This window comes from Camelina sativa, chromosome 18 (assembly GCF_000633955.1).
Source record: "Camelina sativa cultivar DH55 chromosome 18, Cs, whole genome shotgun sequence".
Classification (NCBI taxonomy): Eukaryota; Viridiplantae; Streptophyta; class Magnoliopsida; order Brassicales; family Brassicaceae; genus Camelina; species Camelina sativa.
Genome location: NC_025702.1, coordinates 14499052 through 14513178, shown reverse-complemented (window position 1 = coordinate 14513178; position 14127 = coordinate 14499052). Strand labels below are relative to the sequence as shown.

Sequence of the window (14127 nt, the reverse complement as noted above, 5' to 3'; positions counted from 1 at the left end):
AATTCTGATGCAATAATTCACAGCAAAAAACTGAAGCTAACTCGTAAATCGTAACCACCAAGCCACACTCTTCAAGTTCCATACCTCATCCACAGCGGCTAGTGATTTGAACAAGTTTGGTAGAAAAAAAAAAAATCAAAAATAGAAAAGTCATAACAAAACTGTCTTATGAGCCTTTGCGCCAACATATATTACCAGGGTTGTCATTTTTAACCACTGTTAAAGATTTTTCATCCTTCTTTATACACCAGAGAATCAAGTTATATTTTGTTTTTTGAATAGGTCGAGGCAAAAGCTTATCTCTCAAACAGTCTGAAGACAGAGGAGGTAAGAGTAGAAGTGAGGAACTTCATTCCCGATGATCCACCAGGGAAGTAGGATATACAGTAGTATGCCAGTGCAACAACCTATGGATTCACAAAGAACAAATACACGAGTTTTTTCATGAGAATAGAATGTGCATATATGCGAGCAATCTTTAAACCAACATGAAGAAACTGTTTTTCAGAGTTATAAACGTATACATTTTTGGTGCAATCCAGATCGATAATGGGTGAGTAAATACTTAAATCAAAGCTGTTTCTTAAATTTGCAAAACAATAGCTTGAAGTAGATAAGACATTGTCAATGTCAGTTTCTTTGTACTAACCCTACTTGTATTAAGAAACAGCATTAAGTCTAAATGTTTGATCCCAAACCCACTATGTATCCAAGGCAAAAGCTTACGAAATGGAAGTTTCTCATTCAAGGAATCCAGGGGAAAAAGAACTTCAACGTAACCAGATTTTGAAATGGTATAGTGGAAAATTTTAACAATGAGAAACAGAGGATATGAAAAGTGGTAGAGAAGAAGGACGATGAAATTAAGTACCTGTAATGCAGAGAAAATCACAGAGAGAATGTAGCTATGGAGCACCATGGAGACATAGATGGTACCAACCATGGTGGCAATGAAACCTAAAGTTAGTGGAAGCCTCTGGAGAAAGCCAGCAAAACAAGAAATTAACTTTTGCAAGAGAAAATGTAAATGATATAAGAAATGTAACACAAAAAAAAAACAACTAGTTCTTGTCAGTACCTCTGTCGATGACATGTGAGCGAGTTGATTTTGTGGACCACGAAGAGCGAAGAATGAACCGATGATAAAACCACATCCAAGGGTGAAACAAATTGCAAATTTCTGTGGCATAAGCACCATGACTGGAAGAAACATGGTGAAGGCAATGAAGATGAAGAAGACACCACTCGCTAGAAGTAAACCGAAATACATCAAAGCTTTTCCTGAAGGCATACTGCTTGTTGCAGACTGCAGGTTATCTCTAACTCCTTTCGAGACACTGTTAACAATTAAGGTTTCAAAAAACAAGAAAAGAGCTAAGAAAACAAGGAAGAATATAGGAAACAAATTTACAGGATGGATTACGACTCTTCATCAACTCTAAGTCATCACTCATCTTCTCAATCGAACCCCGCTAATGAAGAGATGAACATTGTATTTGCATAACACATAACATACAACCACCATAGACTTATTAGCTTCAAGTCTACAACAATGCAACTTCATTTAAGTATAAGAAGGATCTGAGAATATGTGTATTTTGATTAGTGCTTTGATGCCTAAAGAAAAAATACAAAACCTTAAAGCTTCTCACTAATCAAAAACTATTCACTAAACTATAGTTTCAAATCCTAAGATTCCAGATTTGGTAAATCGCAATTTTCGCAGATTCCAGATTTAACAAGACAAGAATCCTCAAATACGTAATAGCAGAAAAAAGTTGAAGAATCGATCGTGTTTAAAAAAATGAGGGGGAAGAAAGGGAAAAGGATCGGTTACACATTGAAGGTGCCGGAAACAGTGTCGTTGGCAGATCTAACGGCGGTTCGATATCGAAGCTTAGAGTTCCTCCGGTATCTTCTTCGAAATCTCTGGATGCTGCGTAAGAATTCCAGTCAGCTAGTAGAGACGTTCCTGTTTGCTGCTGCTGCGACGGCGGCGCCTGATCTCCTCCGCTGCCAATACTCGTGCCGCTCATCGAGAACCACTCTTTCGCCAAATTCTCCATTTTTTGGGTTGTTTTTTATTTATCGTGTGAATTTTTTTGGAGCAAAAATTGTTATATCTAAGGGAAATTTCAAAATCTTAAATACCGATGAGCGCGGTGGTTTTACGTCGGAGCTAATCGCTAGACTTCGAATCTAGGAATCAAGGTTCTGTGAGCGGCTTAAACGACTGTGTTTTGAGTGTTTCTTTTTTATTTTATTTTTGGCGTTTCTAACGGTGTATGTAGTCGTCTTAAACCAACAGTAAAACTAACTACCCAATTTTTCTATCGATCCTTAAATAACATAGTTAAAACAAATTATCCAATTTTTGTCAAAGTAATACCACAGTTTACGGCTGAAAAAAGATTACGCTATTATGAACAACAAATCAGTAAAAAGATAATATGGTAGTCAAACTTTTAACTCTACTGCTCTCGTTTGAGGAGAAAGGTTAATGTTCAGTTTCTTCTTCAACTAAAGAAGAGACTCGAAACAAAATCGTTCAAGGTAAGTTGTCTTACATGATTCAGTTATGATTAATACTGACAAAAGTCAGCAGCTTGGATTTGCTAAAAATGGACTTTTGTTAAAAACACCGAGTTGATCAAAAAAAAAAAAACTACACCGAAATTATAATAACAAGAGAAATACGGATCAAAAAGAAAAAAGTTTCAGACGAAATCATAACAAGAAGAAACCGATAAGAAGTCGAGAAAAATCATTAAATTGCAATATTTAGTCGACTTCCTCCATCTTGCTACCTTCAGCATCAGCATCATCTTCAAGAAGAGGCATCTCAGCGTCGGCTTCAACGGTATCATCCTCATCAATGCTCAATCCAAGCTTCAGCATCCTGTGGATTCTGCTTCCGAAAGTGTTGGGCTCATCGAGGCTGAAGCCGGAAGTGAGAAGGGCAGTCTCAAAGAGAAGAAGAACAAGGTCCTTCACAGACTTGTCATTCTTGTCCGCGTCAGCTCTCTTTCGAAGCTCGTCCATGATAGAGTTCTCGGGGTTAATCTCCATCGTCTTCTTGCTGGACATGTAACCACCCATGCTACTATCCCTCAAAGCTTGAGCTTTCATGATCCTCTCCATGTTAGCGGTCCACCCATACTCGCCGGTTACAAGACAGCAAGGAGAGTCCACGACGCGGTCAGAAACGATAACCTTCTCCACCTTGTCTCCCAAAACGTCCTTGATCACTTTGCAGAGTCCCTCAAACTTCTCCTTGAGCTCTTCTTTCTTCTTCTTCTCATCTTCAGTCTCTTCCAGTTTTAGACCTTCCTTGGTTGCAGAGACAAGCTTCTTTCCCTCGAATTCCTTGAGCTGACCAATAGCATACTCGTCGATCGCATCAACCATGTAAAGGACTTCGTAACCCTTCTTCTTGAGCTTCTCGAGGAATGGAGAGTTCTCAACAGCCTTTTTGCTCTCACCAGTGATGTAGAAGATATCGTTCTGTCCTTCCTTCATCCTTGTCACATAGTCCTTGAGACTGGTCAATTCATCACCGCTCTTGGTTGAGTGGTAACGGAGCAACTCAGCGATCTTGGTTCTGTTTTGGGAGTCCTCATGGATACCGAGCTTCAGGTTCTTAGAGAAAGCCTCGTAGAACTTGTTGTAGTCCTCCTTGTTCTCAGCAATCTCGAAGAAGAGCTCAATGCACTTCTTCACAAGGTTCTTGCGGATGACCTTGAGGATCTTGTTCTGCTGCAACGTTTCTCTCGAGATGTTAAGAGGAAGATCTTCAGAGTCGACAATACCCTTGACGAATCCAAGGTACTCAGGAATGATGTCTTCACAGTTGTCCATGATGAAGACACGACGGACATAGAGCTTGATGTTGTTGGGCTTCTTCTTAGTGTCAAAGAGATCGAAAGGAGCTCTCTTGGGAACAAAGAGGATAGCTTTGAACTCAAGCTGTCCTTCCACAGAGAAATGCTTCACAGCCAAATGCTCCTCCCAATCATTGCTCAGACTCTTGTAGAAAGCAGCGTACTCCTCCTTGTTGATTTCCTCTGGCTTCCTCATCCAAATAGGCTTCTGCTTGTTCACCAAATCCCACTCGTGAGAAACCTCCTTAATCTTCTTCTTTTTCTTCTCCTCCTTTTCCTTCTCCTCATCAACTTCCTCAACCTTGCCTTCCTCATCCTTCTTCTCTTCCTCCTCTTCATCATCAGAGATCTCCTTCTCAATGGTCTTCTCAACCCAGAGAGAGATTGGGTAGCTGATGAACTCAGAGTGCTTCTTGACCAAATCCTTGAGCCTGCGCTCCTCAATGTACTCCATTTGGTCTTCCTTGAGGTAAAGGGTCATCTTGGTACCTCTACCAAGAGGCTCACCAGAGGTGTCTTTGGTAACAGTGAAAGACCCACCAGCCTGAGACTCCCACACGTACTGCTCATCATCATTGTGTTTGGTTGTGACAACAACCTTGTCAGCAACCAAGTAAGCCGAGTAGAATCCAACACCAAACTGACCAATCATGCTAACATCAGCACCAGCAGCCAATGCCTCCATGAATTCCTTGGTACCAGATCTCGCAATCGTTCCAAGGTTGTTGACCAAATCTGTACAATACAACAGAGACACATAAGCAAACACAATACAACAAAACAATCACAGAGATTTCGAGTCAATACAAATCAATCACGTACCAGCCTTGGTCATCCCAACACCACTATCAATAATGGTCAAGGTGTTGTTAGTCTTGTCAGGAATGATGTGAATGAAGAGCTCAGGCTGGCCATCGAGCTTGCTCTTGTCTGTCAAGGACTCGAACCTAATTTTGTCCAAAGCCTGTTTTCACAATTGCAAAAACACTTAAATCGAAAGAAACAAATTACACAGAACATGTACAAAAATAACAATACTGCTTAATCCTAATCTAAGCAGTAGACTGATTTAAACGAAATCTAAACGCTAGACTGCTTAATCTTTCCTTGGTTTAAACACTAAACCTAAATCCACAGATTTGAATATAAACACATGCTCCACAGCCAAAATTCTCAAATCGACAAGAACACTAAACCCTAATCAAATCTAAATCTACAGTTCGATCAATTAAATCAATTCGGAGGAAATAAACTTAGAGAAACACATATAAACATAGACAGAGAGAGCGAAAAATCGTACATCGGAAGAGTTACTGATGAGTTCACGAAGGAAGATCTCCTTGTTTGAGTAGAAGGTATTGATGATAAGCGAGAGCAACTGGTTGATCTCAGCTTGGAAAGCAAAGGTTTCTGCGTCCGCCATTGTCACTGACCGGAGAGAATATCTAGGCTAAGGATTGTGAATCGGAATTGAGAGAAGTATTGATACGAAAGATTTAGGTTTTGGGGCAGAAGTATATATACTGTGGGGAACCTCCTCATAGTTTTCTTCTAGATCCTTCGTTTCCTTTTTTCATATCTTATATGGCAATAACTAAATACAAAAAAAAAAAATGCAAATACAAAAAAGTCCTTTTGTTATTATTTTCTTTTTTCTAAAAGCAAATTACAAAAACTTCATGAAGTGTAATTTTAACTTTCCTCTTTTCTTTGGGAAAAGACGTGTATTTTACTCTTTTTTATAGTAATTTTCTTATTTACTGTTTCTTTTGTTGTTGATAATTTACTATTTAAAAACCAAAAACAATTTAGAATTTTTGAGAAATAAGTTATTTGGGTTAACTTTTTCAAAAATATCCCTCAAATATAGCTTTTTAAAAATATGAAAAAGTATAAAGGTTTATATGATTCACAAGTTACTTCTAGATAATAACTACTATCTCTAGACTTGATCCAAATATTTATGAAGTTTGAAAACATTTTTAAAGGTTTTTAAAAGGCTTATAAGGTTTTTAAAAGATTTTTAAAGACGAAAAAAAAATTAATAGTTTTTAAAAGGATTTTAAAAGGTATTTAAAAAATATTTTAAAAAATTTTACACACAAGTAAAGGTAATTTGTGTATATATATTTATTAGCTTACACACAAATTTTTAGTGGTTTTTTGGTAAAGTTTGAAAGAGAGATTTTTTTTGAAAAATGGTATTGCAAAACAGGTATTTTTGAAATTTTCCCAAAACAATAAGCTTTCTTCATAAATTTTGTTAATTTTTTTCTCCTAACTCTTTCATATAGTTTACAAATCACAAAATTGGTATATATCTCTTTTTCAATTGTTAAAAATTATATGAAAGAGTTAAGAGAAAAAAAATTACAAGAATGGAAATATACAAGAATACAACACCAAAGTAATAATATTAAAATTTACAAGAATACAACACAGATTTATTGAAAAGAATGGAAATATACATCAAAAGGTATACAGAGCATGTCTATAAGAATTTTACTGGGATTAAGTTATTAGTTTTATATGTACAGATGTAGTTTTTACTTTATTCTACTAAAATCATAATTACTTTATTTGATATAATATTTTTTTTTAGTTATAATATCTTGCCTTTTAACTGAAACCAATTAACATCTAATATCGCAAAACTAAACAAAACACTGAACAAAAATGAACATGTAAATTCAAGTCCATAGCAAAATCAAATTTAAAACAAAAATATCTTAAAAAATCTTTGCATTTTGTGCTTTTGAGATGAACTCGATAATCATTTTCATTATTTTTGTTATATCAATAGATATTTATTACCTAGAAGACTTAGATACGCCGAACCAAAAGAACAACGTTTACATCTGAAATAAAACACGGTTGTACATAAACAATATGTACCAATCATCCGATTTTAATATTTGTTTGTGGAGAAATCAAAGATATCGAAGAAAAAATATATATACTACTTTGTCTCGCACATATATCCTTCATTTTCTCAAAGGTTTTTTGAACAAACAAATTTCTTGTATTTTACTAGTAATTTTCTTGTATTTTACTAGGAAGAAAATTACGAATATCAACAATTTGTCTATATATATATATAGGTTTTGTATATATGAAAAGACATTGTTTTCTATATATAGGTATTTTTCAGTGTTCAACCATGATTTGAGGCCGTTTATGGTAGTGTCGAATTACAAACCATAGTTATTGAAACTAGAAAATAGCTTATTGACTATTCATATATCCTAAGAGTTCACTTATCAAACAATGATGCAAAGAAAAAGTGAAATATACTTGTCTTTTTTCTTGTCTTTCTGCACTAAGTTCATAAAAGTTGGAAATAGGAGAACATTTCAGTGTACATATTGTATCTTTCCTAATTGTGATGAAATGATTCGCAAGCTACTCTTCAAGTTCCATACCTCATCCCAGCGTGGCTGGCAGCTGGTGATTTGAACCTGTTTGGTTGAAAAAAAATCAAAATAGAAAAGTCATAACAAAACTTAAAATAACATAGGTCATGTTTTTTTAATAATTATGCGACTCTCACCGACCAATTTTTAAAAACTTGGTTTTTGTATTATTCTTTCTTATAAATGAGTTATGTTCTTTCAATTTTTGTTTCACCTTTGCCTAACAAAAAAAAAGATACAATAGACTTAAAACACTACCGTTTAAGGTTAGTTCAACTAACTTAGTTGTCTGTACTCTGTAGCAATGCTTAAATACTGATGATAAAGTGATTTTACGTCGGAGTTAAGAAAAATCGATAGACAACGAGTTGAGGATTAAGGTTTTGTGAAGTGAATCATCGTCTCTTATGGGCTGAAAACAAATTACGCTATTATGTGCTACCAGTCTTCGGTCTAAAAGTATATATTTCGCCTTTTACTATAAAAAGAGACGGTAGTGACTATTCCAAACACTACTGCTCTCATTTGAGGAGAAGAGTTATGGCCTTTGGTTTAAATTTTTTTCAACAAAAAAGAGATGTACTCGAACCACTACCGTTGTCTGAGATGCTTAGCAATGATTTTAGCAGCCGTTCACCTTACTTCTAATCAGCTATCACAAATTAGGTTAACAAAACTGACAAAAAACAGCGTGGATTCGCCAGAGATAGACTCAAGTCACAGAACAGAGTCCAGACAACGCTACACCGACAATATAACATAAAAGAGATAAGTTCCAGACAAAAATCATAAAAAGAAGTCGAGAAAACCCACTAAATTTAGTCGACTTCCTCCATCTTGCTACCTTCAGCATCAGCATCGTCTTCAAGAGGAGGCATCTCGGCATCAGCTTCAACTGCATCATCCTCATCAATGCTCAATCCGAGCTTCAACATCCTGTGGATTCTGTTTCCAAAAGTGTTGGGCTCATCGAGGCTGAAACCTGAAGTGAGAAGGGCAGTCTCAAAGAGAAGGAGCACAAGATCTTTCACAGACTTGTCGTTCTTATCCGCATCAGCTCTCTTTCTCAGCTCGTCCATAATGGAATTCTCGGGGTTAATCTCCATCGTCTTCTTGCTGGACATGTAACCACCCATGCTGCTATCTCTCAAAGCTTGTGCTTTCATGATCCTCTCCATGTTAGCTGTCCACCCATACTCGCCAGTTACAAGACAGCAAGGAGAGTCCACAACACGGTCAGAGACAATAACCTTCTCCACCTTGTCTCCCAAAACGTCCTTGATCACTTTGCAGAGTCCCTCAAACTTCTCCTTGAGCTCTTCTTTCTTCTTCTTCTCGTCTTCGGTCTCTTCCAGTTTCAGACCTTCCTTGGTTGCAGAGACAAGCTTCTTTCCCTCGAATTCCTTGAGCTGACCAATAGCGTACTCGTCGATCGCATCAACCATGTAAAGGACTTCATATCCCTTCTTCTTGAGCTTCTCGAGGAATGGAGAGTTCTCGACAGCCTTTTTGCTCTCACCAGTGATGTAGTAGATATCGTCCTGACCTTCCTTCATCCTTGTCACGTAATCCTTGAGACTGGTCAATTCATCACCGCTCTTGGTTGAGTGGTAGCGGAGCAACTCAGCGAACTTAGTTCTATTTTGAGAGTCCTCGTGGATACCGAGCTTCAAGTTCTTAGAGAAAGCCTCGTAGAACTTGTTGTAGTCCTCCTTGTTCTCAGCAATCTCAAAGAAGAGCTCAATGCACTTCTTCACAAGGTTCTTGCGGATGACCTTGAGGATCTTGTTCTGCTGCAACGTTTCTCTCGAGATGTTAAGAGGAAGATCTTCAGAGTCGACAATACCCTTGACGAATCCAAGGTACTCAGGAATGATGTCTTCACAGTTGTCCATGATGAAGACACGACGGACATAGAGCTTGATGTTGTTGGGCTTCTTCTTAGTGTCAAAGAGATCGAAAGGAGCTCTCTTGGGAACAAAGAGGATAGCTTTGAACTCAAGCTGTCCTTCCACAGAGAAATGCTTCACAGCCAAATGCTCCTCCCAATCATTGCTCAGACTCTTGTAGAAAGCAGCGTACTCCTCCTTGTTGATTTCCTCTGGCTTCCTCATCCAAATAGGCTTCTGCTTGTTCACCAAATCCCACTCGTGAGAAACCTCCTTAATCTTCTTCTTTTTCTTCTCCTCCTTTTCCTTCTCCTCATCAACTTCCTCAACCTTGCCTTCCTCATCCTTCTTCTCTTCCTCCTCTTCATCATCAGAGATCTCCTTCTCAATGGTCTTCTCAACCCAGAGAGAGATTGGGTAGCTGATGAACTCAGAGTGCTTCTTGACCAAATCCTTGAGCCTGCGCTCCTCAATGTACTCCATTTGGTCTTCCTTGAGGTAAAGGGTCATCTTGGTACCTCTACCAAGAGGCTCACCAGAGGTGTCTTTGGTAACAGTGAAAGACCCACCAGCCTGAGACTCCCACACGTACTGCTCATCATCATTGTGTTTGGTTGTGACAACAACCTTGTCAGCAACCAAGTAAGCCGAGTAGAATCCAACACCAAACTGACCAATCATGCTAACATCAGCACCAGCAGCCAATGCCTCCATGAATTCCTTGGTACCAGATCTCGCAATCGTTCCAAGGTTGTTGACCAAATCTGTACAATACAACAGAGACGCATTAGCCAAAACAATACAACAAAGCAAAGACATAGATACATGATTAGAAAGAGCAAGAAAAAGACTGAAATCAATCACGTACCAGCCTTGGTCATCCCAACACCACTATCAATAATGGTCAAGGTGTTGTTAGTCTTGTCAGGAATGATGTGAATGAAGAGCTCAGGCTGGCCATCGAGCTTGCTCTTGTCCGTCAGGGACTCGAACCTAATCTTGTCCAATGCCTGTTTTCACCAGAGCAAAATACTTAGTCGTAAGTAACAAACTATAGAGCACATTTACAAAATTAACAATACTGCTTAATCCAAATCTAAACGCTAGACTAACACTCAGATCGTAAGAAACAAGATACACAGAACATGTACAAAATTAACAATAGACTTCTGAATCCTAATCTAAACAATATAGACTGCTTAATCCTTCCTTGGTTTAAACACTAAAGCTAAATCCACAGATTTGAATATAAACAGATGCTCCACTTTAATCTAAACAATCCAAATTCTCAAATCGAAAAGAACACTAAACCCTAATCAAACTCGATCAACTAAAACCAAATCGAAGGAGTTAAACAAGAAAAAAAACATATAACGAACGAGAGAGAGCTCATACATCGGAGGAGTTACTGATGAGTTCACGAAGGAAGATCTCTTTGTTGGAGTAGAAGGTATTGATGATAAGCGAAAGCAACTGGTTGATCTCAGCTTGGAAGGCAAAGGTCTCTGCGTCCGCCATTGTCACAGAACGGAGAAAATATCTAGGAGGAGCCTAAGGTTGATCTGAGAGCAAAGGCAGGAAAGAGCAGAGAGAGAGAGAGAGAAGCTGAGATTTAGGTTTAGGAGTAGAAGTAAATAGTATTTATAGTATGTGTCTGGGGGTACCTTCTTTCTAGATCATTCGTTTCCTTTATTTCCTCTGAACTACTTATTATATAAGGAAATAGATTTGGGCCTATGTTGGAATTTGTTAAGCCCAGTAAGCTTCATGTATTTAGGCTTCATAATTTTCTCTGTAAAAACACTTATCACGTCATTAAACAACCCCCATTAAGCTTCACGTATAATTTTCTCTTTTCCGTGAATTACTATTGCAGGTTTTGACGAGTTAACAACAAAAGATTAGTGAGACTAACAAAGACTGCAAAGATTACTCAAGCTCGATTGTCGTCTATAAAACTAGACATTTCTTAGTCACTAACTAACAAAGCAATAGAAGCCACAAGGTGTCTACTTTTCTTACAAATCACAAGTTTTCAATCCAATTCACTCACTAAATAAAGGTTGAATAAATAAAGTTTTATTCTAGAAAGTTTCATTCTAACAAGTTTTATTTTCTGCAATCTTTTTGAGAGAAGAGATATTGAGAGCTTTTGGAAGAGAGATCTGAACTCCTTCGAGAGAAGAAGATCTGAACTCCTTCGAGAGAAGAATTCCTGAACTCCCTCTTTTACTTTTTAATATATATTGCATGTTATTCAGAATTATGCCTTGTTCTTCATTAAACATGTCTGAGTAGTTTGCTTGTTAGGTTCAGGGTTTTTCACAGAGATTTTATGAATTATTAGATCTGTTTATTTAGGATTCTTTATCTTTCTAAATCTTCATCATAGGTTGTTCTTAATGTTAGATCTTTGATTAGCCATCTGGATTTAGATCTTAGAATTATTGATTGATATGAGAATGTAATTGATTTTCCTGATAAAACCTTTTGATGAGTAAAATTACTTCTTGCAAAGAGATTTGATTTAGTAATTTTGTGAACAATCTAAACTTGTTTTTAAAGCTGATTTTTAATCTAGAATTTTGCAAAGAGATTTGGATTCTCTGGTTTTAAATTTAGATAATATTTGTAGTGAGAACTGATTTATTTTACAAAAGTTTTTAGAGTTCTAGATCTGACTTTAATTGCTTGATTTCTATTTAATTATTGATTTAATATTTTGTAATCTCCTGAGAAATTCCCTGGACCTAGCTTTTTGATTTTCTGAATTTACAACAATTTTATTTAATATTTTGCATTGCCTTTTTAATTTAAATCAACTTGTTTAGCTTAATTATAAAACTCTATAATTTATTGTGTAGACTTGAGTACTTGTGGAATTCGACCCCTAAGTATTACAGTGACCTCTTAATTTGAGAGAGTAGCTTTAGGGTTTAATTTGAGCATATCAAATTTTGGCGCTGTTGCCGGGGACTCTTTGATCTACCATTAGATTTGAGTTTTTGATTTTATCTAAATTTTTCTTTTTATTTTCAACTAACACGCTTTTGTTTCTTTTCTCTTGTGTGTTTTAGGTACATGCCTAATAAGCCTAACACAAGGAGCAACAAGACCGGTCCTACTGTGAAGCTTACAAACCAAGAGTTGGGAAAGTTAGAGCGTGAAAACCGAAAAGCAGCCAAACCCTTGAAGATGGTTGACACAGTTATTCTGATGTGTGATGAGGATGGTGCTTTGAGGGATCAAGAGGGCCACTTTCGCAATGAGCAGGGCCAAAATCTTGATGCGGAAGGCAACATAATTGTTGAAGTCGTTGTCGCTGCGTAACAGAACCTTGGTGTCGATCGACGCCAACCTGAGGGTATCGATCGACACCAACCTCCAGTAGACAGACGTGGAACTGCCAACCACGTCCACAACCTAGTTCGAAGACAGGATCAAAACTGGGATCTGATCAGGAATATTGCAGACTTCAACAGAGCTGATTTAATGTATGAAAACCGCTCTGCAATTGTTCCACCTCCATTTCCAAGGAATGACTTTGACCTGAAGCCTGCATACTTCCAGCTAGTTGGACAAAGACCCTTCTCTAACCTGTCCAATGAGAAGGCTTTGGACCATATTGAACACTTGGAAGACTTGGTGACTAGTATCAAGGCTAATGGAGTGACTGAGGATTACATCTACTGCAAGCTTTTCCCATATTCACTTGCGGGAGAAGCATCTCAATGGCTAAAACAGTTGCCAGCCAGATCTTTGACCTTTTGGCAACAAGTAAATGTGGCTTTTCTCAACTACTTTTATGATGATGGCATGTCAGATGAGCTAAGAGTCAAGCTGTCCTCCTTCAAGCAAAGACCAGATGAAGCTTTCAAGGCAGCTTGGGTAAGATTCAAGGCATATCAAAGGGACTGTCCACACCATGGCTTTTCAAGAGTGCAGCTGTTGAGTATCTTTTTCAGAGGGATTGACTGGGAATATCAGCTAGCTTTGGATGCTGCAAGCCATGGAAACTTCAAGACAAGATACCCAGAAGATGCTGAAGCTTTGATTGAGAATTTGGCTTCCAGCAATAACACTAAGAGAGCAGATACTGAAAGGAAGAGATTACATGGAGGATTTGATTCAAAACAGGTATCTTCTGTTAATGCCAAACTGGATTCAGTTCACAATCTTCTAGTGGGTAAGAAGTCAGTCCAATTTGCTGCTGAAGTTGAGACATTTGAGCCTGAGCCAGAGAATACAGAGGAGAATGTCAACTATGTGTATGGAGCTGGGTATCAAGGTTAGAGATTCGGTAATCAACAAAGTAACAAGCCTTACAGTGGGAACTCTTCAGGCTACACTCCTAAACCAGATTACCAGAAGCAAAAACAAAACAATGGTCATACTGGAACCTATTGGAACTCTTCTTATCAGTCTCCTCCTCCACAGACTTCTTCTGAGAGTAGAATGGAAGCTATGCTAGAGCAACTTTTGCAAGGTCAGGAACAATTATCAGTGACATTCAATGGAAAGATTGATAATGTCTACAATGAGCTTACTGGGAGGATTGATGCTTTGAACATTCAAGTCAAAAAGGTGGAAAATCAGGTTGTACAAACTGCTGGATTCGTCAAGAGGCAAGAGGGATTTCTTCCTAGAAGAACTGAGTCAAACCCCAAGCATGCTTGCAATGCCATATTAGTGAGGGATGAAGAAGATGGTGAAATTGAAACTGTAGAAGAAGGAGGGCAATCGGCCAAACCCGAGACAAAGAATTCGACTTCAGACAATGGTGTCGGTCGACACCCCTCTCAGACAGAACCAGAAACTGCAAAATCTCCAATTCAAACAGCTGTTGAGAGGGTGTACAAGCCTAAGGTCCCTTTTCCTAAGCCAAGAAGGTCCAAGCAGGAGCTTGAGGAAGCTAGATGCAAGGCAATGATGGATAAGGTGATG

General features: G+C 37.9%; 2 protein-coding genes and 1 pseudogene across 2 annotated transcripts; all 3 read right to left on the bottom strand.

The window, feature by feature from the left end:
* LOC104761654 lies at positions 1–2261 on the bottom strand (annotated as a pseudogene).
* Positions 2621–5412, bottom strand: LOC104761653 (heat shock protein 90-3-like). The gene is made up of 3 exons (XM_010484769.2): positions 5182–5412; positions 4704–4845; positions 2621–4616 (listed from the first exon to the last, which is right to left on the bottom strand). The coding sequence occupies exons 1-3, from the start codon at positions 5302–5304 to the stop codon at positions 2782–2784; spliced, it is 2100 nt and encodes a 699-aa protein (XP_010483071.1). The 5' UTR covers positions 5305–5412; the 3' UTR covers positions 2621–2781.
* LOC104761652 (heat shock protein 90-3-like) lies at positions 7912–10848 on the bottom strand. Its single transcript, XM_010484768.2, has 3 exons — positions 10579–10848; positions 10052–10193; positions 7912–9947 (listed from the first exon to the last, which is right to left on the bottom strand). The coding sequence occupies exons 1-3, from the start codon at positions 10699–10701 to the stop codon at positions 8113–8115; spliced, it is 2100 nt and encodes a 699-aa protein (XP_010483070.1). The 5' UTR covers positions 10702–10848; the 3' UTR covers positions 7912–8112.